Source organism: Athene noctua, chromosome Z (assembly GCF_965140245.1).
Source record: "Athene noctua chromosome Z, bAthNoc1.hap1.1, whole genome shotgun sequence".
In the NCBI taxonomy this organism is placed as follows: Eukaryota; Metazoa; Chordata; class Aves; order Strigiformes; family Strigidae; genus Athene; species Athene noctua.
The window spans coordinates 20,036,132-20,058,175 of NC_134077.1; the positions used below are offsets into that span (position 1 = coordinate 20,036,132).

Genomic DNA, 22,044 nt, shown 5'->3' on the forward strand with positions numbered 1-22,044 from the left:
TCTGGACTTGGGCAACCGCTTAGCTTCAGCGATGGAGAATAATACCCAGCAAAGTCACTGAAATAGATGCAGCCATTGTGAAGCCCTTTCTGTGGATTTGGGAGGAGAACTATACCTAGTTTGGATGCACCATGGCTATGCCATCACCAGCAGTCTTCCTCTGTTATTAATGGATATACACAATAGACAGCAATGCTTTCAGTTGTTTTTTTATTGAACAATAATAATCATATACTTTTTAAAACTGACCAGCTTATTAGATTTACATTCAAGACCTCATAATGTAATTTACGACACTCTTGGAAAATAGTAATAATGTATACAAATATTTACTACATTCTTTAAATAATTCTCTTCAGTCTGCTGAAGGACGATGGGTTTGATCCTGCTCACACTGAAGTCAAGAAAAAATTACTTTTGATATCAGTAGCTGAGAATCAATACACTTACTTGTAAACAGCCCAAGATAATGTTGCTCCCTCTCAGTCCTAAACATCCAATACAGGTTAAAATGTGGTATATGCTAGTCTGAGATATATGTTTATGTGCCTCTAATTATCATGGTAAGAGCCTGCCCTGACATACTGACATTTGGATGTCTGCTGCTGCCATCATTCTAGAGCAGCACAGTTCAATGATGCTTTCCCAGGTGAAAGCAGCCTGCTTCTGCTGACATTGGCTTTGGATCAGGATCTGTACTTTTTAAAGGCTTTGGAGTTTCTGCCATTTGTAGTTTTAAAAGCATGTTTTCAGATCCTGTACCAAACTTTGGCTGCAGTACTGTGTGCTCCTTCTTTAACTGAAGTCACCGTCAAAACTCACATTGATTTCAAAGAAAATATTCAATTCAAACCACATTTTCAATAAGCGTGCTCTGCACTCTGACACGGTTACATCAATTTCCATTATCTGGTGATCTGGTTGTTTCCAGATATATTAGCAAACCCATCTCAGGATGGATGGATTTTTATGTTGCAAATACATTGTCCAGTCTGAACTGAATGAGGGACTGAGAGGTCCTACAACACTCTAAAGTATGTTGTTCTCCTGGCTGAAATGGGACCACTTGCTCATGCAAGCAAGAAACAACGGACTAGGTACCAAAGTACTGTACGCTGTGGCTGCACTACCACTCACTGAGGGTCCAAGTCTTCACTAGGCTGGATCAGATGAACTCCCTGTTAGTTGCAGCTGAGCTTCAGCTAGTGCTGAAGATGGAAAGTATGAAGGTCTGTTTGCTGGCCTCTGGCATCAAACCCGCTCTTCCCCAAGAAACGTAGACGTTGCCTTAATGGCACTAGTAGTTGCTATATAGAAATACATATATTTAAATAATGCTAAGCAGCTTCTTTTATATTGGGTCCCCTTCTACAAATCTGTATAATGTACCAAGCTGCTATTTCTCTGCGTAGAATTTAACTTGAGAAATCCACCTCAATACAATATAAGTCTGCAGTGTCTTGGCTACATTATTCACAATATATAAACTGGAACACTGAGTGTTTTTTCACTAAAGGAAGGTGTATTTATCTCCAAAGAAGTGTCACCAAACTTCCAAAAACCAGAAGATGACTAATGACTAACAGTGGTTTATTTTAATCATACTGTTGTGCTCCTACGTTGTTATTATTATTCTTGTGATTCAGGGGTGTTGCTTTCTATCCTGGGATTTGTTGATGTGTGTTTCTTTCACCTTGGCTCCACACCAATGGTTTCACTCACCCAAACTGTCCACTGAATTCAGTGAGAGCTTTCCCAGCCTCCGGCTGCAAGAGTCAGCCTCTGGCATTATTTAAATGAGGAGGGTTGAATTGTGTTGGGTTTTTAATATTACTATACATTCAGGAATCGACAATGCATTTCTTTGTTCAAATATGTATCAAAACAAATATAAAAATCATATACACTGTACAGTCTATTTTTAAGTAAACATTTTTGTCATGAGAAACAGAATCACAATTGCCCTTCAGAGGTTACATTTTCATGTGCTATAGATCTACTTTGTTCTTAAAGTGTGTTGTTGCATATTCAATAATCTGTGAGAAATGCATTCACTTGAAAGTCTTATGAGTGCAAGTAAATTTCAGCGAGGATTTAGCCATTTCATTACCGGAGAGTGAATAGCTTTCTCTTTAACAAATTCCTCTTTCACAGAATTGCCATCCCCTGATGCCATGTCGTTCTCTGAAAATATACAAAAATAAAAATGGATTTCATGAAAATGAGATAATTAAAATATTGTCCTTCAGCAATGCCCCTGGTTTTGGGAACAGGGAAAGGTTCTGAAATTTTTTTTTTCAGAAAAACTTTAGACAACAAATCTTGTGGGAATATCCCTGAATGCCTCCAATTTCTAGTTACAAAATTTCTGCCAAATTATGGCATAAGGCAGATGTATTTTCTAATAGCTTAAGCATAAGGCAGGTGATCTGATGTCAGTTTCCAGTTCTCACTCTGTGTGACATGGGACCAAGCAGCACATACTCAATAGCTACTGCAGTAAATTATACATTCTCTGACTGAGGCCAGCTGGCATGGAATAGCCTGGCACATGCCACTAAACTCTCTTACTCTCAAGAAAAAGGTAAAAAATATCCAGTTGGTCTACTGGAAATGGTCCCTGGACCCTGATTCCTGAGCTGTAGCTGAGGTTGTTTGGCATGTCTAACTTGCTGGGACAAAGCATGCTGGCCAGTGTCCTACTGTTTGACCATGGGGGTGGTCAAATTGCAGTACACAGGAATACACTCTGGCACTGTGAAATTTCCTAGAGTATATGTAGCCATAATCTCTTTGGAAAATATACGGGCCAGAAACTCACCTGTTTAAAACACAAAAGTATTCATAGCTCTTTTAATTTGCTGAGGACCTGTCCTAGATGCTATAGCTACATCTGAAGAAAACTATTAAGTGCAATCCCCTGTGACCATCCTACTACCCACAGTGTCCCTGGTCTACTTCCAGTGCCAGACCTCTAAGGACAGAAATCGGTGTGAAACCTTTGCATGGGTGAAGAATACTGTTTGTTTCTATGGGGTCAGTATCTCATCCTGGCTGGGATGAGACAAACTGCTAAACATCGAGGCAGCAGAAAATTTGGGACCAAAAGCAAGGGAGAGAGAGGAAAGGGAAGGAGGTACTGATGAAAACAGGCTATCTGGAAAGATTTGCAATGTTGTCTAGATACAGAAGAAAGCAAGACAGGAATGTTTTTTCATGCTATTTCAGTACTCTTAGTAATAAACAAAACCTGGAAAGGCAAAAGAGCACAATCATGTAGAAAAAATATGAAAGGATCAGGACTGATCCATCTCACAAAGTTTTCTTTCAAGATCATCTTTGATGTGATATGAGCATAAGTTGAAGTTTGCTTCTGTCTACCTTTCTCTAAACAGAGAGTGGGAGGAAGATAAATCATGTTTTAAGACAGCAACTTGTAGATATCTTAATATAACAGGAGAAAATCAAAATAAGGCACACAAACTGCAGTTGGAGGAGAAAGAAAATTCAAAGACTTCTGGTTTAAGTTCTAGAAAATCTACCAGTAAGTCTAGGATTAAATCTCTGACATTTATTTTAAAACTTTACATTTGTATTGATTTTGATGGTGTTTAAATTTAAACATTGTTCAGTCAAATATACTTCAGTATCATCAGGTGGAGAACAAAGGGGGAAATTTTAATCCCAGCTTTAAAAACTTCAGTGATCTCTCCTTCCTGCCTCAAAAATACTCCAGTTGTTCACACTTTTTTTTTTTTTTTTTTTTTTTTAAATTCTGGAAATATCTGTTACAGGCTTCAGACATAATTTTAAAGGTAAGAACTTATTTCAGAAATTCTGCTATAAATTACTACAATAAAACATTTCCCAAAACACATCACTGACATCTGAAACTGTAGAAAGCTCTGTCTTGATGGAAAAAAAGGTGTTATTTTTACTATATATTAGCTAACAGTTTTTTTACTATATATTAGCTAACAGTTGTAAATGCAATCTAGTGAAATCCTATTCTGAACAAAGCAGCTACATGCATCACATGTGAACTGACTAATGGAAATCCTAGCATAGCCTCTCATTGCACAGGTGGCATTGTACTGCTAGCGCATGCAGCAAGCTGTGAAGTATTTTGCCCATGTTAGGATTTCAAAATGTTTTTACCATATATCACAGGCCATCTAATTCCTTGACTTATTTTAAGGGAACTGCCGGTAAGAAAAATAAATGTACTAGGTGTTTGCACAGCTCTACCAAAGTGCACATCACTCACACACAGCGTACCCAGCATGGTAGTAGATCATGTACAGGGTGATTTCTGGTAAAATTAGCTGCCCCGTGAGTCTTACCTGTGTGTGAAACTATTTTTCGTCGATTTGAGGGCTTTGAAGCAGACAGTTGAAAAAATGGGAACTTCAAACACTTCCCGGTTACTCTGTCACAGATGCCAGAGGGACAGTTGCAGGTTTTCCTGCATTCCATTCCATAGGTACCATAGGGACACTCTGAAAAACAGTAACATAGCAAAGCAATCCTCAGTGATCCACGTCAGCTGCCGGTATGCTTAATAGCTGATCTGCTTATATCCTTAAAAGTGGAAAACCTTTGAGTGGAGGCCAGCTAAACCTTAACTACAGGATTTCAGCATGCTAACTTCTTGTTAGAAGTATTTTCCAGTTTTAACAAACTTTGACATACTTTATGTATATAATTTCTTTTACTATAACTTATTTACAATGTGGTTTTGGTAATCCTCTGAAACACTCATGGTATAAAATGCAGATTAAAGGCAATATGAATATGTAAATATGTAATTATAAAGGATGTAGATAAAGGATTAGCACTGGATTTAGAAAATAAGAAGACTTCAGAAAGTTCCTGAATTCACTGTCTGAGCATGATATTATCTGACTTAGATGACTGTTGTGATTTTGAGCTGCAATCTATTGCTGGTACCAGACTGCTTGTGGCCAGGGCTACTGCATGTAGGCTGGTTGTATGCTGCTGCCACAATCCTGAGGAGCTATCCAGCAAATGCACCCTCCCCTGGAGATGCTCACAGCTCTTGAGGAAGAGACGTCAACTATGAGACAGTTTCCCAGACATCAAAGATCTGCGTTCCCATGGCAGACAGCAAAAAACTCACCTACATCTCCATCCTAAAGAGTGAATATGCTCTAAAAGGATCACTGGCACTAAGCATATACTGCATCTGGTCATATACTGCCCCAATTCAAATCTCCCATCCCTGAGCACACTCGTAGAGGAGCACTAAAGGGCAGCTGTCAAGATAGGTCAAAATGTTTTTCAAAAAAATTAAGTCAAGTTCAGAGGATTTTCCCCATCCCATAGCTGACTGGTATCACATGCTGGATCACATAACTTCCCAGAGGGTTTAAACCTGGCATCACTTGTCTTCCTCTGCCTTGCTATTGAACAGGGTATGTTCCCAGGACCATAGCTGAAGAGATGGGAGACAAGGAAAATCCATCTCCAACATCCCCTTTCCAAACCCTCAAACAAGAGATCAACCCAGAAGAGGTTTGGGATATCGCAGGAGCAAGGTCTTCATGCTCAGGCTGTCCTTGCCAACCCAGGGTGCATAGTCACCTTAAATGGCAAGTACTGGAGAGTTTCCAGTTCAACTCCTAAGGGCAGACGAATGATCATTCAGGGCTGGACCAAGGATCCAGCCAGCCCAGGCTCCCACAAAACACTTAAGAAAGAAGATGACCATGGTAAGCACAAATGATACCTCCTCCCTCATATTCTCCCCCATTTTCAGCTCTGGTAGCTCCTAAATCAAACACAGTTTCTGTATATATGACACCCCACAACAGGGTTATGCTTCTCGGTTTGTCCAGTCTCTTCTCAGATCAATACAATTTATTATTTTTTTTTCCATATGGTGCAGGCTATCTGAAAATCAGGCTAATGCCCCCAAAGGAAACCAACATTTTACAATTCTTAGCATGTCCAATGAGTATGCTTTTATAAATGGAAAGCACTGGAAAATCAACCAACTCCCTGCCAGGGACTGCACAGTCAATCGTTCCAGCCTGACCTTACTGACCTTCACCATACTCCCCTTCCCAAGCAAAGACACTCTTTCATCTGCTGTTTGTCCACATAAAACAAATGAAGATCCTGCCAAAGCAGAATGGTTTTTCTGTGCACAATCCTCCCCAAGGGACAAGCTCAGAGCAAACACCACATGGAGCATCAATCTGCCCGCTGCAGGTGCTCAGCCACTCAGCCCAGAGAGGTGGGGTGCAAAGCTGTCCACAACAGCATGGGAACAAGTCTGAGCCCAAAGCACTTGGCTTCCTGTATAATAATCCTGGCATTGATGCTGCTCCTCAGATTTGATGAAACTGAAGTCGATTTTGCTGTTAGAAGGTTTTGTTCATCAGGAGCCTGGTCCTAAACAAATTGCAAATAGCTCCCAGTGATCTAAGGGAAGCAAGAGCAGGTTTTTTACTGGGACAGTTATACCTCAGGTTTAGAGGGTATTTATTAACAAAAGTGCAGAACACCAGTGTCCCTTAGTCTGTTTTGGACAATAATGACATTTCTATTGATAATAATGTGATTCACTCTTATAATACTAAAAGTACTCAAGATTGCTCTGAAACATGTACTGACCATGTTTTACCCATTTTAGAAATAAGAAATTGAAGAACAGAGATTTCATTTTTCCACAACTTCGATGTAAATCAGTCGCAGGCAACGAGAGAGAATTTAGCCATCCTGACTCTGTGAATTATTACAAACATGGAAGTTATTAAAATGAGTGAGCGATCTGGTATCATACTATAAATGGATATATAAAATAACAATACTTGGCCACACACTTTGGCTGATAAAATTCACATATGTACAAAGAGAGAGATTGTACTATCTCAGAGCTGAGATGAAAAAGGAATAAGAATTAGAAATTACATCTATAATATTTAGTCTAAATAAATAAAGGCAGAATATAAGCCTTAAATACTGATTTACAACTCTAAGTCAAGATATGGCTTTATTGAAATTAATGAGAGCTTTTTCACTGGCTCTCTGGAAAAAAATAGAACATTTTACTTTACATTTTCTACAGAACCTCCAAGATTCAGCTACAGGGACTCAGATCTTATGTCCCTCAATGTTCCTTCTTTCCCATTTGAAGTGTGCTATTGCAAAGAAATTCCTATGAGGACAGTGAAAAGTATACAATCATTCAAAGGAGCTGTTAAAAGAATTATGGGTGGTATCTTGCACTGCAGTAATTTTTAGTAAACTGAAGATCAGTCAACTATCTCAGTAAAATACTTTTCTGGTGGGTGCACCAAAGAGATGATCTTTATGTGTAAATTCTAGTCTTTAGAAATAAAAGTAGTATTCTGGGTTTCACTCTCAAACATGCACATAAATTTGTTTTTAAATACCAATGTTAATAAGTGTGTGCTGTACGTGAGTCAGCCTGAATGATTTTTGCAGCATCTGGTCCTAAGTCATTACTTTAACTGAGGCTATTAATACTCCTGATATTTAACTGCCAAGACATCTCCACTTTTAAGGAAGTTATTCAAAGGCATATCTGTATCTACTTATTGAAGTGGTACACAAACACAGGAAAACTCATTGCATTCATGCTTTTCAAAGCCTTTTTAAAAAATTATTTATTTAAAAACTTTAATTTCTTGGTAATTTAATACCTTCTCTTCTTTTAAAGATTCTCTTTTTTGCATGGAGAGAGGATAGCTCTTAAATGAAAAATGCCATGATAGTCTATGACTATAGAAATCAGCATGCAGCATACCTGGAATAAGCAGAGAGCAGTGGCTGGCTGCACACCTCACAGTCAGCTCCTGTTATGTTATTCCCGTCTTTCGGGCAGGAGGGTTTCTGCCTCCCCTGACCACATCCCTAGGGAAGCTGAGCACCTCAAAGGAAGGACTGAGTTAAACACCACGACATCCCCAGGCACTCAGGCAGTGCTGTCACCTCCATCACCCAGACCCCAGAGAGAGCACCTGGTCCCTGGGCAGGCAGCCGGCAGTGCCTAAGGGAACCAAGGGGACTTAACCCAGGGGAAGCGCAACAGGAGTGGGGACCCGATGACTAGGTTGGACTTGCAGGATTAAAGTCTTTGCAATTTATAGAAAGCCACCCACCAAACCAGTAGAAGGATCAGGACTAGTGCCTGGGTCTCCCAAGTCCCAGCCAAAAAATCTCATCTCCGAGCACACCCCATCCGTATTTCCTCACACATGTCTGCAAATCTAAACAACATTCTCACATTAATAACCCTGTCCCACCTACATGTAACATCTTTTAATACCAACAGGTATTTTTCACTTTCTTCTTGGCTAAGGGCTGAGCTGGAAAAATCCCATTTTAGACCTTTCAAGCAGGAGGCAAGCTCTATATGTAGGTTGCTGTCAAATTGCCACAGTGGGTGCATGCAAAGTGAATACTGTTACCTTTGCAGATACCAAATTCATCACCAAAGTCATCCTCCTCAGTGTAAAACTGGCACTTCAGCCCAGGACCACACTTGACACCATCCATACCCGAGACTGTACGATAGCAAGTCTCCCCCAGAGCAGCTGCACACACTCTGCAACAGCCACAGTCATCCAGCACCGTTCGCTTACAGCGCAAGGTACTTTTGCATGCGTTACTGTCACAGGGCTCAGGACAATCTACTGCGTATTTCGCACTCCAAGCAGTTCCAGCGTGCACGGGCATCAGGAGGAGTGTGAGAAACAGGAAGCCCTTCATGTCTTGCAGGGGTAAATGCTCCGTCCCAAAGAGCAAGCTTTAATGCTCAGCCTTCTGGTGCCTTGTGCCGGGGGAAGGCAGCAGTACAGAATCCAAAGTGGTAGCTGCACACATCAGCCTACAAGTTTATGAGCTTTATACAGTGTGTTGCCCACATGCTGCACCGTCGTCAGCTTCCTCAATCCGGCAGCGCTGCTTCTGCCAGCCTCCCTTGTTTCAGTTTATGAAATCCAGGATGAAGGTTGGATTAGCACTCTGCTGCCATCCAGGAATTGAAAAGCCTGAGCTGATGTAATCTGTTATGTTTAGTTGGTTGTTTTGCATGAGGACTAAAAACTCTCTCACATCCGTCTCAAATGCTCAAGGACGTCTGCCAAAAGAAAAAAAAAACCCACACACAACCAAAAAAAACCCCAACCCTGAGTAGGTTGCATACCTTCCTGCAGGACAGGGATCACTCTGACATTGGGCACATTGCTGACAGGACAGCTCTGCCTCATTAACACAGCTCATGTGGCCAAAAGAAAATCACACTGAATCATCTTACTGCTGAAAGAATAATCTTTAAAAGAATAAATCTTTGCCATCCCCTTCAAGGGGACATGGACAGTTACTTTAAGGAGCAAAGTAAGATCATGCCATGTAACAACTGAGCTCACATGTTTCAGTAGTGTTTTTCCTTCCTGCATTGAAATGGTACTATTTAAGCAGTATTTAGGTGGAGATGAACTAAATATTTCACTCGAAGATTCACTGCTAGAATTAAAACCAGGTCAGACCAACATTTTGTGAGATCTTCCACAGGAAGTTGAGAAGAATGATTAATGAGCTGCCCCAACCTCATATCCGAAGGGGGAAATCCCCATCCATTGCCAGCACCTTCTGCATAGCCTTAACATGGATCGAGGCGGGGGGGGGGGGGGGGGGGCTGATCCTTCTCCCTTTTAGACCATTTCTATCCTGATCAAATTCTGTGGGATGCTCTGATGTTGCTCTTCAATGTCAAAGTCAGTGTAAATAAACAAAAAATGTCTCAATTTCTCCCATCCCCCCTCCTAGACTTTATTCATGTTGCCAGAGCCTTGACAAGAAACAGCAAACAACCAAAGAGTTCAGTGAAACAGATGAGCCACCAGAGAGATGGAAATTTCTGCTCTAAAGAAAGATCTACATGAAAGGAAAAGGGAATAAAGCTAGCCATAAATAAGTCTTTGAATACCAAAAGTTGCTGCCACTGAAGTTAGTGGGAACCAAATCAATCTAAATTTGTATATGACCAGCTTGCCATCTGGGAATCTGGTGTCTCAAGTTGGAGACTGCCAGTAGGCTGCCAAATAAAATGAAGGGCTATGCTGGAAATACAGGAGATCAGGAAAGCCTTTTCTTCATGAATGCCAATGTGAGTTGATAGATCCAAAAGAAAATGCTTAATTTTTCTCTCTTCTGAAGAAGATGATTAAACCAACATACTGTATGTAGACTTTCGGTAGATTGTTCATATGCTTCTGGTAAATGTGGGCATAAGAACCTGAGTAGGATAGGATAGGATAGGATAGGATAGGATAGGATAGGATAGGATAGGATAGGATAGGATAGGATAGGATAGGATAGGATAGGATAGGATAGGATAAGGCGAGGCGAGGCGAGGAGAGGCGAGGAGAGGAGAGGAGAGGCGAGGAGAGGAGAGGAGAGGAGAGGAGAGGAGAGGAGAGGAGAGGAGAGGACTTAATATGTTTAACACATGTCAAACACACTACACTCAGGCAAATATTTGCAGGCATCCATTTTATACAGAAAATAATTACTTTAAATACAGTTCTTCTAATCACAGTTGCCAGCTGGCAGATGTTTACATGCACTAGCTCATGCCTGTTTTCACATGTAATCTTGGACCAATCAGTGAATTTAAAGTAAAAATTAAAGCATTAAGTTGAAGCTTCATATAAACTGACAAAGTGTCATTGGTAGCCATGAGATGACAGCAATTAGCAGTAGCAGACAACTTCATCTTCAAAGTCCAAAGCAACTATCCTCTGGGAAATGAAAGGAATACTTCAAACATGGAAGTGGAGTTTGCCACTAAAAGCCAAGGAGGCACAAAAGTGCAAAGTTATAATGAGGAGATAAATTAGAAGTGGATATGCTGTCCCTGACGTCATCACAACTACAAAATGGAAAAAGCCTGTTTAAAAAAAAAAGAAAGAAAAACCCAGCCCAATATCTCCCTCATAGTTCACAAGTCAGCTGAGTAATGTAAATCACTGCCCATTTCTGCTGGCATTAGCATCAACTAAAATTGACATTGGTTTATATTAATAGGTCAGGCTGTAAGCTGTGGGTCTGAGGAGCCTACATAAATCCCGCTGGCCAGTCCCTCAGTGGGAGAGAGGCTAAGTTTGACTGAAGGGCCAGGGAGCACAGCTAAGTGCAGCAACCATTTCAATTCCCTGGCCAAATCTGCTTGCAAGGGAGAAATAGCCCAAAGAAGCAGGTTGCATACTTAGTGCGTGAGACTTCATGGGTCTGCAGCAGTAAGGAGCAGGAAGGCTTTCACTTAAATGTCTCCCTTAAGTCTCCCTTGAGTTAATTCACACCTGCCCTTAAATTCATACCTGCTTGCTCACTCAGAGGAGATAACAGAGGAGCGTGCAGACCTATCCACACATGCACTTAGATGTTTGTGCCTGGTAGTAAACACCGGCTGGTAAAATCCTATTCTGTAAATATATTTATGAAATGTTCCTTGTATAAAACACCAACCAAGATCAGAAAGGGCTGCATTTCATATTTGGGTTTCTCACAGGGAAAATGTCCTAGGGAGATGATAAACAAAAAAAATTACACACAGATGTGGTGAGGAAAAGAAATCGTAAAAGAAATCAGCACACTCCCCTAGCAACTGGCCAATATTATTTGGAATATGATGGAAACTTATTCTCTGCTTGGAGCTAGAAGCCAAAGTAAATTATTACAATGGATCAAAAAATACATGTAATGGAAGAAAACAATATGAACAGATAGACGTCTGGCTTATACATGAGTATTATGGAGGAAATAATGATACTATGATCTTCCACACTGTCTCCTGGTTAAGTAGTGAAATAAGTCCAATGTCATTCCCTCTGGTTTTAATGTTTCTTTGTTGTTTTACCTGTTGAATCCATTCATCGTTTCTTTTCAAAAAATGTCCTGATGCAGTAAAGTCCTGAGCTAAGCTCTCTCTTGAAAACTGATGCAATGGGAATTGATGAAGCTTCCCCATCTATTAACAGCAGAAAATTCATACCATTATTTAACTTGTAGAAATATAATTTAAATTTGGAATATTTTCTTAATCAGATCAGATCAATGTTTGTTTGTTTGTTTTTCAAATTTACAGTATAAATTGTCTTGGTGCCAGTTTACATCATAATTACATCACCATATATAATGTTTGGCATTCCTTCAAGAAGCAGAAAATGTTTCAGCCCTTAGGTTCAACAATTTACAGGGAGCTGAGCAATCACTGGTTTAGTATCACTGAGAAGTGTGTTTCCAACTAAATACTTCAGAGCACAATTTTTCTATTTTTTTGACAAATAATCCCTTTCTCAAGCAAAATCAGCTTGTGTGGAGGTCTTGAGCTTGTATTTACACCCTCTGAAAAGTTTGACCCCGCCTGTTAAAGATCCCCATGAAATTACATACCTCATGACACATGATTAAGGCTTTGCCCATTTTACTCTTTAGACTGAGAGAGTAACATTCACTTCAGTTCTTCCGAACTTAAGCATGCTGGCCACTGTCATTATCTAGTGCTTTGAACACATAAAGTTGGGATAAGAAGGAAGCGTTAATACCTCTTTAAAAATAGGAAAAGATTTAATGCGTGACCCTTGTTGATCATTTCCAAAAGGCAGTCCCTAAACTAAAAATATGTTACCGTACATTCCTGAACGATCCAACTTTTTCCCAGGCTTCCTTTACAAAAAGCCATAAGCACAATGCTATACAAGAAGCAAAGATTCAAAGGGAAACACCGAAAGGAAGCTGAGCTGCAAAGTCCAAAATGAAAAGCCAGAAATAGGAAGTAAAAGATAAGAATCAGGAAAGTGAGATAGCGGCAAGGACTCCCCTTTGTATGATTTCTTTTCTTGTATCTTTTCAATGAATTGCTAATTACTCTTTGTTTCAACTGTAACATGGCAACTCAACTTCACTCCGGTAAAAATAGATGCTTTGGGACATTTCCTACTTGCTCAAGGCAAGAGGTGTTTACATCCTTTCTCCAAGCAAACCAGGTGCTATGCAGAGAACTGTGTAAGCTGCGACTACCTATGCACAGACTTCAGGAGCTGCTACAGAAATGATTGGATATGGTGGCATTATCTGCAGGGAGTCTCAGGAACTAGAGACATAGCTTGTTCAGAGCATGTTAAAAATATACTTGCCCCTAACTCCACATACAAATATGTGGCATGTCCAGCCTGGGATCTGGAAGCCAAACTCACTGCACCTAACTTGTGTTCTGAATTTCCTCCCTCAGACCTATGGGCATACAAGTGGAGCTGGGGACTTTTCAGGTGAGTGCTACTGAGTCCACACTGCACAGTCCTTTTCCTTGATGAGTTACAACCATCGTGTGGCTCTGATTGAAGGATCTCTGCTCTGTGTCATCCCTGCACAGTGCGGCTATTCCAAATGAATTTACAACCACTGCAAAGACCTGCATAGTAGAAATCACTGGCTTTCCCTCAATTAATTCAGGAATTGAGTCAAATAATTTTGCTGTGCTTAGAGAACATGTTCAAGGACAAAAAACACGACAGAGTGGTGGAAAAACTGCTATGTAGGAACAGGAGTCAATTTTCTCCAAGGCAGGCAAGTCTGCATTTGTGACACACAATAAATAGATAGTTGATGTGAGGAAAAATGATTAAAAAATAGGCTGTGATTCTGTTATGCTGAAGTCTTTTTTTCATGACTTTAAAATAATCTACACTTTTAGAGGAAGAAATGGGTTTCAGTGCCCAAGACCTCCTAAGATCTATCTTAGAGAGTTTCTTAAAAGCACGGGAAAGTCACATATCTTCTTTGTAGTTTAGAAAATTTACTTCTCTGAATACAATGCTAAACCTGACTGATCACCACAGCCGAAACCAGTGGTCTGCCATCACACTCCCACCTTATCAATAGTTTTTTCAGTAGCTGTTTCGTTTGTGAGACCTCTTGGTCCTAAGAATCTAAATCACCATAACTAAGCCATATGTCCATCTAGGAAAAAAAAACCTTTCCATGTAGAAAAACATCTCAACACTTTTTCACAGTTATTGATTTTCAACGATTTGCAGAAAACCAAAAAATCTTTATGGAATGAACTTCAAACATGCAGTTTCATTATCAATAAAAGAAAACAAGATGTGAATGATGGTTCTTCAAATGTTTTACTTAGGTGCTCGGTTGCATGTATTCTGCCCATATGGTACACAGTTTTAATGCTGACATCATGTGAAGGATATTTTGTCTCTCATTATTTGACATAATGAACTGCTATAGGAATACACTCTCATTTCTCCATTGCCATGCAGTCTATGGTAGTTCTCGGTAGAACTAGAATAAAACATATTAGACTGAAACAAGCATTTTCATTAGTTTTGTTGGGACATAAACAATAGCACAGTAGTAAACAAAATGAGTAACATTGTGATTTTATCTTTTCTCTACTCAATGAAAATTGTAATTGTACTCTGTCTCTATCACTCCCTGATAACTAAGCCAAATTCCCATTTGAGAAATGTTTGTTCTTGATACCCGGGCAGAATCTTGAGGTACACCATTCAATTTTCAAATCCTACATATACATTTTAGAATCAAATATTTTAGGATTGGTTGAGAGTATCCTTCTACTTGCAACTCAAGATTATTTTGATCTCTGCTCTTTAAGAAAAAACAGGTGGCATCTCTACAGACACTTAAAGGAATAGAACCATACCTTACAGATTAATGTGATTTTTACTTGTCTCTACTAAAATGTGGTTTTGAAAACTTTTTTGCAATTAAGCAGTGCTATTGTCTTACAACATTTCTACAAAAGTTTTAGCTATGCTTTATATATAGTTTAGACTCAACTAAGTAGCCGTTTCCTGTAATGGATGACAAAGCTATTATTAAAAGCTGAGCTCTTGTACTCCATGGAATGCTAACAAGAAAATCTGTGGTCATATGTGAAATGTTGAGTTGTTTGAGTTCGAGTTAGGTGTCCTCATGAGTTAATATTTCCATACATCTTTTGCAATATCACCAGGACAATTCCATTGGCAGGGAAAAAGCAGTGTGAAGTAATTAATTTAAATAAGCAAAATTATCAAATCAATATCAATCCTTTTTCTTTAAGAAATCTATTCCTTTTCATAAGTACCCATCTTTGAAGCATAAACACTTTCCAGAATAATTAGATGATCCCAGAAAGGCCATAAGAGGACTTAAGCATCTCCTTGGTAGTATCTTCCCTTCAGGGAAGATCCAGCCAAAGGCTGAAAGGAGTAAGGACACTGATGGAAACTCTTAAAGAATTTTCCGCAGTGTTACACACACCTCTTTTTCCTTAGGATGAGTGTCTGTTTTATCCTGGCTTCTCTCTGCCACACAGTCTCTCCAGCTCACCCTTAGCCCTTATTCTGCTTTTTTACTTCACTGATGACATTTTCACCTCTATTTAAATATGTTGTCTCTGTGATTTATATGCAGCTTTATTCTTTGCAAGTCTACTTGTGCCATGTACAAAATGAATGGAACAAGACCATCCCTTCAGTCCATCTTAATAGCTTTCTCTTGTTCACAGTCCTCACACTTGTCCATCTTGTCTATCCAGACTGAAGCCTCTTTGGGCTAACTGGTGCAGAGCCTTTTCCAGGGAGAACTTTGATAGTTGGTCTTCAGGCATTTTCATGCTGTACGCAATTGTTATCTACTTCAGCAAACAGGGCTGGGTACAAACTGCATCTTGGCTTCCATAAAGAGGGACACCAGTCAAGGTCTCCCAGAACAATGTTCTTGGAGGGGTCTAGCACAGGGCAATTTTTTTCCCCAGGGTGTCAACAGGATTTTCATGCATTCATATGTTTCCTACATCCTTTGTCCTTTGCCTCATCAATCACGTGGCTGTATTTTCATATATTTGATTTTTGTTTTTTTTTCTGGAATACACATATTGTGGGTGAATGCTGACCCCAATGACATAAATGCTTTGCCACTTGTTTCAGTGGGACCAGGATTTCACACAATGCTTTCAGTGTGTTATGGTCTTCTCTGCTGTAAAGAAACCAAAGCCAATTCAAAGCTTTTTATGTGTGTTTTTTACTCAAAGTAAGAAAGGAATGTTTGCAAACAAACTCTAATTAGAAAGCAATGAGGGGCAACAGCTGCATATTGCATGTGATAACTTCGTGTTTCATTAAGCAACAAAACTGCCAGAAAGCCATAAACCTAAAACCAGTCATCATTTCCAGATCTCTTTTAACTCATACCTCACTATTTTCAAATTTCATGATATATTGCTAAAAGAGGTCTTAGAATTGTGTTACAACCTTGTGTTCTTACTCAGAAATTTGATAATTTCTATCTATTTATATCCATTCAATATATTTGAGAGAATGAAATAATATATGGTGAGTTGTACTGCCTTTTTATTTTATTCATAGATTAACCTTAATTATTTGATCAAATCATTTAATCAGATGCCCTTTATCCTCTAAGACAAATGCCTGAAAAAAATTAAAGTTATTCAAAGCTGCAGCTATTTTCCCAAATTATGAATCTGACAGACAATATGTGATTTCTCCATACTGGCATATTCCTCTCTTCTGCTTTAGTTTCTGTATTGTCATAGGCTGACCATGTGTTATTTTAGACGTTTACTGTCCCTGACAGAAAAAGCTATTTAAGCAAGCAGAATTTCCGAAGTAGTTCACAATCAGATATACTTTCTTAGGTGATTTAATTAAAATAAGATAGTTACTGCTTAGCCCCCAATCCTGTCTTCTGATTGCCCCCCATGCTGTATTATAGATCCTCTTCCCTGTGCCAGAGCTTGGCCTATAATGTTACAGACTGTAAGTGCTGACTGGGTGCTGAGTATCTCATCCTGCCTGTCAAGAAGCTGCAAAGAGGACCAAGATGAAGTCCAGCTACAGATGGTTGTTGACAGTAGGATACAGCCCCCAAAGCTGTGGTACCTGAGATATTCCCTCATGTGGATCCCAGCAGGCCAGCTGGGCCAGAACTGGTCAGCAGTATCTTCAGTTCCAGCTTTAGTGGCTTTTTGTGTTTTATAAAATGAAAAATGTTTTTTAATTTTTAAAGCATTTGTAGTAAACAAATAAAGCTGTTTTCTGCAGCCAACATAGAGGGAAAGGATTTTTTTGTTTGTGTATTGCCTAAGATAAGTGCCTGAAACAGGACTTATGAACCACTAGCTGTACCCATTGGAACCTGCCCAGAGTGACCAGCAGTTTTTGGCTAGGCAGATGAAGACTGCCCAGGATGGTCAAACTATAACCAAACATCATGAGAAGGGAAAAACTCAAATCAACACAGCTGGTGGAATAACAAACCCTTCTGAAAACCACTGTCCCAAATGTGAATATCAAAACTGGTAACTGTTACTGTGACCCTGACTTCAGTAACTGGGTGCAGGACAAACAAGGGGAGGGAAAGAGGCCTGGAAGAGAAGCACTTTTAATATCCCATTAGAACTGAGTCCATTTCTTGCACTATCTACCACCAGCTGTGCTCTTACCTTGTGCAGATGCTCTCAATATTTCTGAATAAGGAGGCCAAGACCACCTGATAAGATCAACACCACTGTTCATAATACAGAATACCCAAATTGGCTTTGTTTAATGATTCAGGGCTCTAATGTGCAGTCCCTGTCAAATCACTCTGTGGCACTGCCTGGCTGTTTGATGTTGCAGCAGAGTCTCATTTCACAGCTCCACAAACTAATTTACAGGGCATCAAGTTAACTCAAACCACCCATTTCCATTCCTGGAGGAGCACAAACACGACACCCCTTCAGCTATGGAGGTGATAACTTCTGTAGTTGGTGCACCTTGAATCATGAGAACCATAGTCCCCTCTATCACACTTTTCAGCACATTCATGTTCTCACATACTCATGTTTTAGTGGCATTTAGAGGCATCCCCAAGAAAACTTGCAGTTAGAAGCCATCCTTTTGAAATATTGCAGGAGGAAAATTAACTGTGCAGCAGTATCTGCAGGTTTATCTTCTGTCTCCATGTGTGTGAGATCCTTAGTGCTTCAAGTGTAGTTGCTGCCTCCACATTATTCTTTTCGTTATGATGTGGACTGTACATAGTAGGATCTGGCTGGACCACCTTGGAAGATAGCGCCTCTCACGATCCTCAATGAAAGGAAGCAGTACTAGTTTCTCCACAGTGCTCCATCACCATGTCCAAAGCCTCAGTTCAGAGAATAATTGTGTGCTCAGTGTAATAATTTGTTACTTGAATTCTGCTAAGACCAATGCTAGGACAGGACTGTGGCTTTTGACATGGGAGGTGCAGGCACCAGATTTTGATCAGTTAAAGCCACATCACTGTCAGTATGGTCCATTGCCATTTGAAAATGTCAGGGTGTTTGCAAACATGCTAGTCCAGAAGTCCCCTTCTTTTCATGCCTCTGCTCTTAATATCTGGTACCAAGGGGGCTGAAAGGATTGGTGACGCAGCTTTGGTCATAACAGCCTGAGATAGGGCTGTTCCAAGAAATCTGGACACTGCATCTTGATAGGTAACATCCGTTACACAGTTTCAAGGTAACCTAAACCAACAACCATGTGCCATTTATTCATTTAAATGGAAATTGTTAATTAAATACTCATGAATAGTATTTTTTTTTAATGACAGCAGTGATTAAGAGTGATTAAAGGAACATTTATTTTATTCATTTACTGATGTCACTGTTTTAATTACTGCTTATCTTAATTTTCTGTGTGGCTGCAGAGAGGTTTGATATTTTGTTGAACTAAAGGTTTTGTGAGAGTGTGTTAATAGGGCAAAGTTTCTTGCTTTTTACGAACAAAGGCAGATAAGGGTGAATGCTGTGAAACTCCATTGTTTATAAATTTAATATAATCTGTGCCTTTTGAAGCAGTTAAGATCTGCAAGTTTCTGTTCTATTTTTCATTAAAATAAGGGGATTTTTGCTCATATTTCTGTGGTTTCCTCATCGTCATGCCAAGGATGTGGGTCTTGGTACATCTTTTAGACTCAATGACTTTTTGTGATATTAGTGGCTGACTTTCAATGCACATTTCACAGCTGATTTCAGTGTCTTTGAAGCAACCTTGAACTGAATTACAGTTAAATTTAACCTACTTGAAATCTGCTAGTTATTGATTATTAAATATTATTAGTCAATCCAAAAAAGTTTAATCAGATGAATGTGGGGTTACAAACATAATGGGTTGGAGTTATCTGAACCATCTGCCAGATCATTAAGGAGATGAGGATAAATTTTGGAAAATAGTAAATCATAATTAAAAGATGTAACAGGCATATTAAAATTACTTTCTGTAATTTGTATGACTATGGTAAACTGACCTATTCAGACTTTGAGTTTATCGTTATTTCTCTTTGGCAAGTATCCAAGAAAATTATCTTGAAAATCTGATGGCTTGCTTTGTTTTAATTTTGTTTTCTAAATGTTTCTTCCTGATTGCCAGTTGTCCAAAAGGAAGGTTACTTTTACAGCTTGCTAGATGGCAGGCTATTCTGTAGTCAGAAGATAAAACAAACTTTTGACTAGGAGCAGTGGAGGCAATCCATGCTCCAAACATATCACTGCACTTTCAGGAAACAACAGTTGTTGACAATAGATAATGCTACCCTCTGTACTGAGAACTCAAAGTTTGTTTAAAAAAAAAAAAATAGATTCCCACATTGAACGTACAGTGCACTAGATGTACAGCCAAAACAAGTACAAAACATCAGCCACTACTGCCCAGTACAAGGGCAGAACAAATGTAAGGACTAAAGCTAACTGGCATCTGTATCCCTGTGTGATGTGTGAATACAAATTGTCAGCCCCCTCTCTTGGATAGAGAGCCTTCAGCTGTATAACAGCACCGTACACTCTACATCAGTGCCATACATTTCATGTCAGTGCCATATGTCATGTCTTTGCATGGCCTGGTCGACCTTAGGGGCTGCTTTCTGTGCCCAGATATGACTATGAGACAGGTGACAAGCAAGTCAGACTTCTCAGCAAATAATCCTTAAGAAATATCGTTTACCTGGAAGATCTCAGTAAAAACAGGGATAGGTGCAAATGTCTGATTGTCAACTCAGTAGATACCAAGATGCACAGTGCAAGTATAGATAGGAGCCCAGCCCTGGCCAAGGGCAAAAGGATTCCTGGGGCAGGATTCCCTTAATCCACTCAGAAATTTCCAGTGAAGATAAAAACAGATAGTATGAAAGAGCTGGTCTGCTACAAGAAGCCAGTATTTGGAAACTGGGATGTAATGTGCAAGGGGACATCTCACAGGGACCTAGAAATTAGTGTTGAGGCAGGACAGGTTGCAAGAGACAAGACTAGATTTCTCTTACTGAAGAAAAGTGGAATTGCAAATGCTGTGCTGGAAACAACTGGTATCTATAGTAAACTCCACCACAATATGAATATGAGTTCCTCTCAGTCTAGTAAGAATGTATTTCTAACTTAATTTTGTCAGGCTTTGTGGGTGTCTGTTACCATAAAACTGTCACATACCTGGAGCTACTCTCTGTGGCTTTCCTGTTTTCAGCTCTGTTCTGAGAACCAGCCCAGCAGTGGTTTCAGCAGTGAGTAGTGAGTGACACCAGTGGTCACCTTGTTTAGACAACACTCACCCTTTCTTGGACCTTTGCCTACCCCTGGCTGCAGAATCGGTCATCCTTCCACTGTATACTTCCACAGGTGCTAATATAATGCAGAACTGTAGGGCACTTTCCAGCCCCTCTGCAAAACTACCACTCTCCCTGGCCCAGACTGCCCTTCTCCCTGAGAGGCGGATGGGCAAGCACTCTCTCAAGACACGGTGAATTCAACACCAGCAAAGACTTGCACGTGGAGGGAATAAAGATTCTGCTTGCCTCAGGGTGGACAGAAATTGAGTCAAGGTTACTGCTTGGTTCCCTGCTTCAGCACCTCCATGGAGACAGGCTAAGGCCACGCGGGCACGTGGGTAGGCCAGCTCAGCAGGGCCCATGGCGGGGCAGGATCAAGATGGGGACCGGCACTGCTGCAGCATTGCTGGGGCAGGAGCTGATGGCTCTGGGGTTGACATGGATCCTGGGCCATGGGTGAGCAAGTGGGGAAGCTCCGGGGTCTGGGCAGGAGCAGTCAGACCCAGTGGTACCCTGGGGGCCTGGCAGTAATACCCTTCCACCTGCCACATTGCCTGTAAAAGCTACATTGCCCACAAAAGAAAAAAAGATTATGTTAATGAAGTCATTATAGGATTGTGGTGGGCTGACCCTGGCTGGACCTCAGGTGCCACCAAGCCACTCTATCTCTCCCCTCCTCAGCTGGACAGGGTAGAGAAAATATAACAAAAGGCTTATGGGTTGAGGTAAGGACAAGGAGAGATCATACATCAATTACCATTATGGGCAAAACAGACTCAACTTGGGGAAATAAGTTTAATTTATTCAGTCAAGTCAGAGTAGGATAACGAGAAATAAAACCAAATCTTAAAACACCTTCCCACCACCTCTCCTTCCCTTGTTCAGCTTTACTTCCTATTTTGTCTACCTCGTCCCCTGCCACAGAGCAGGGGGCAGGGGATGTGGGTTGTGGTCGGTTCATCACCTGCTGTCTCTCCTGCTCCTTCCTCCTCACAGGGAGGAGTCCTCACACTCTCCTCTGCTCCAGCGTGGGGTCCCTCCCATGGGCTGCAGTCCTTCATGAACTGCTCCACCATGGGTCCCCCATGGGGTCACAAGTCCTGCCAGCAAACCTGCTCCAGTGTTGCCTCCTCTTTCCACAGGTCACAGGTCCTGCCAGGAGCCTGCTCCAGCATGGACTTCCCACGGGGTCACAGCCTCCTTCAGTCAGACACCTGCTCCGACATGGGGTCCTCCATGGGCTGCAGGGCACAGCCTGCCTCACCATGGTTGTCATCACAGGCTGCAAGGGACTCTGCTCTGGCACCTGGAGCGCCTCCTCCCCCTCCTTCTTCATCGACCTTAGTGTCTGCAGAGTTGTTTCTCTCACCTATTTTACTTAATCCTGTCCGCAAT

At 40.6% G+C, this 22,044-nt stretch overlaps 1 protein-coding gene across 2 annotated transcripts; it reads right to left on the reverse strand.

Annotated features, from left to right (window-relative positions):
• Positions 1–262: 262 nt before the first annotated feature.
• On the reverse strand, positions 263–9,206 carry ESM1 (endothelial cell specific molecule 1). 2 transcript variants are annotated; one of them, XM_074932197.1, is made up of 3 exons: positions 8,460–9,206; positions 4,344–4,499; positions 263–2,184 (listed from the first exon to the last, which is right to left on the reverse strand). In XM_074932197.1, exons 1-3 carry the CDS (start codon positions 8,758–8,760, stop codon positions 2,084–2,086), a joined length of 558 nt encoding a protein of 185 aa, XP_074788298.1. In that variant the 5' UTR covers positions 8,761–9,206; the 3' UTR covers positions 263–2,083. The 2 variants fall into 2 exon arrangements, with proteins under 2 accessions (XP_074788298.1, XP_074788299.1); XM_074932198.1 differs by lacking the exon at positions 4,344–4,499.
• Between the last annotated feature and the right edge of the window lie 12,838 nt (positions 9,207–22,044).

Excerpts from the sequence above, each read along its gene's own strand:
- ESM1 (XM_074932197.1), bottom strand. The coding sequence starts at position 8,760 with ATGAAGGGCTTCCTGTTTCTCACACTCCTCCTGATGCCCGTGCACGCT. Across the intron at positions 4,500-8,459 it reads TGAATTTGGTATCTGCAAAG|AGTGTCCCTATGGTACCTAT; the intron begins GTAACAGTATTC and ends ACTGTTTTTCAG. Across the intron at positions 2,185-4,343 it reads AAAAATAGTTTCACACACAG|AGAACGACATGGCATCAGGG; the intron begins GTAAGACTCACG and ends GTATATTTTCAG.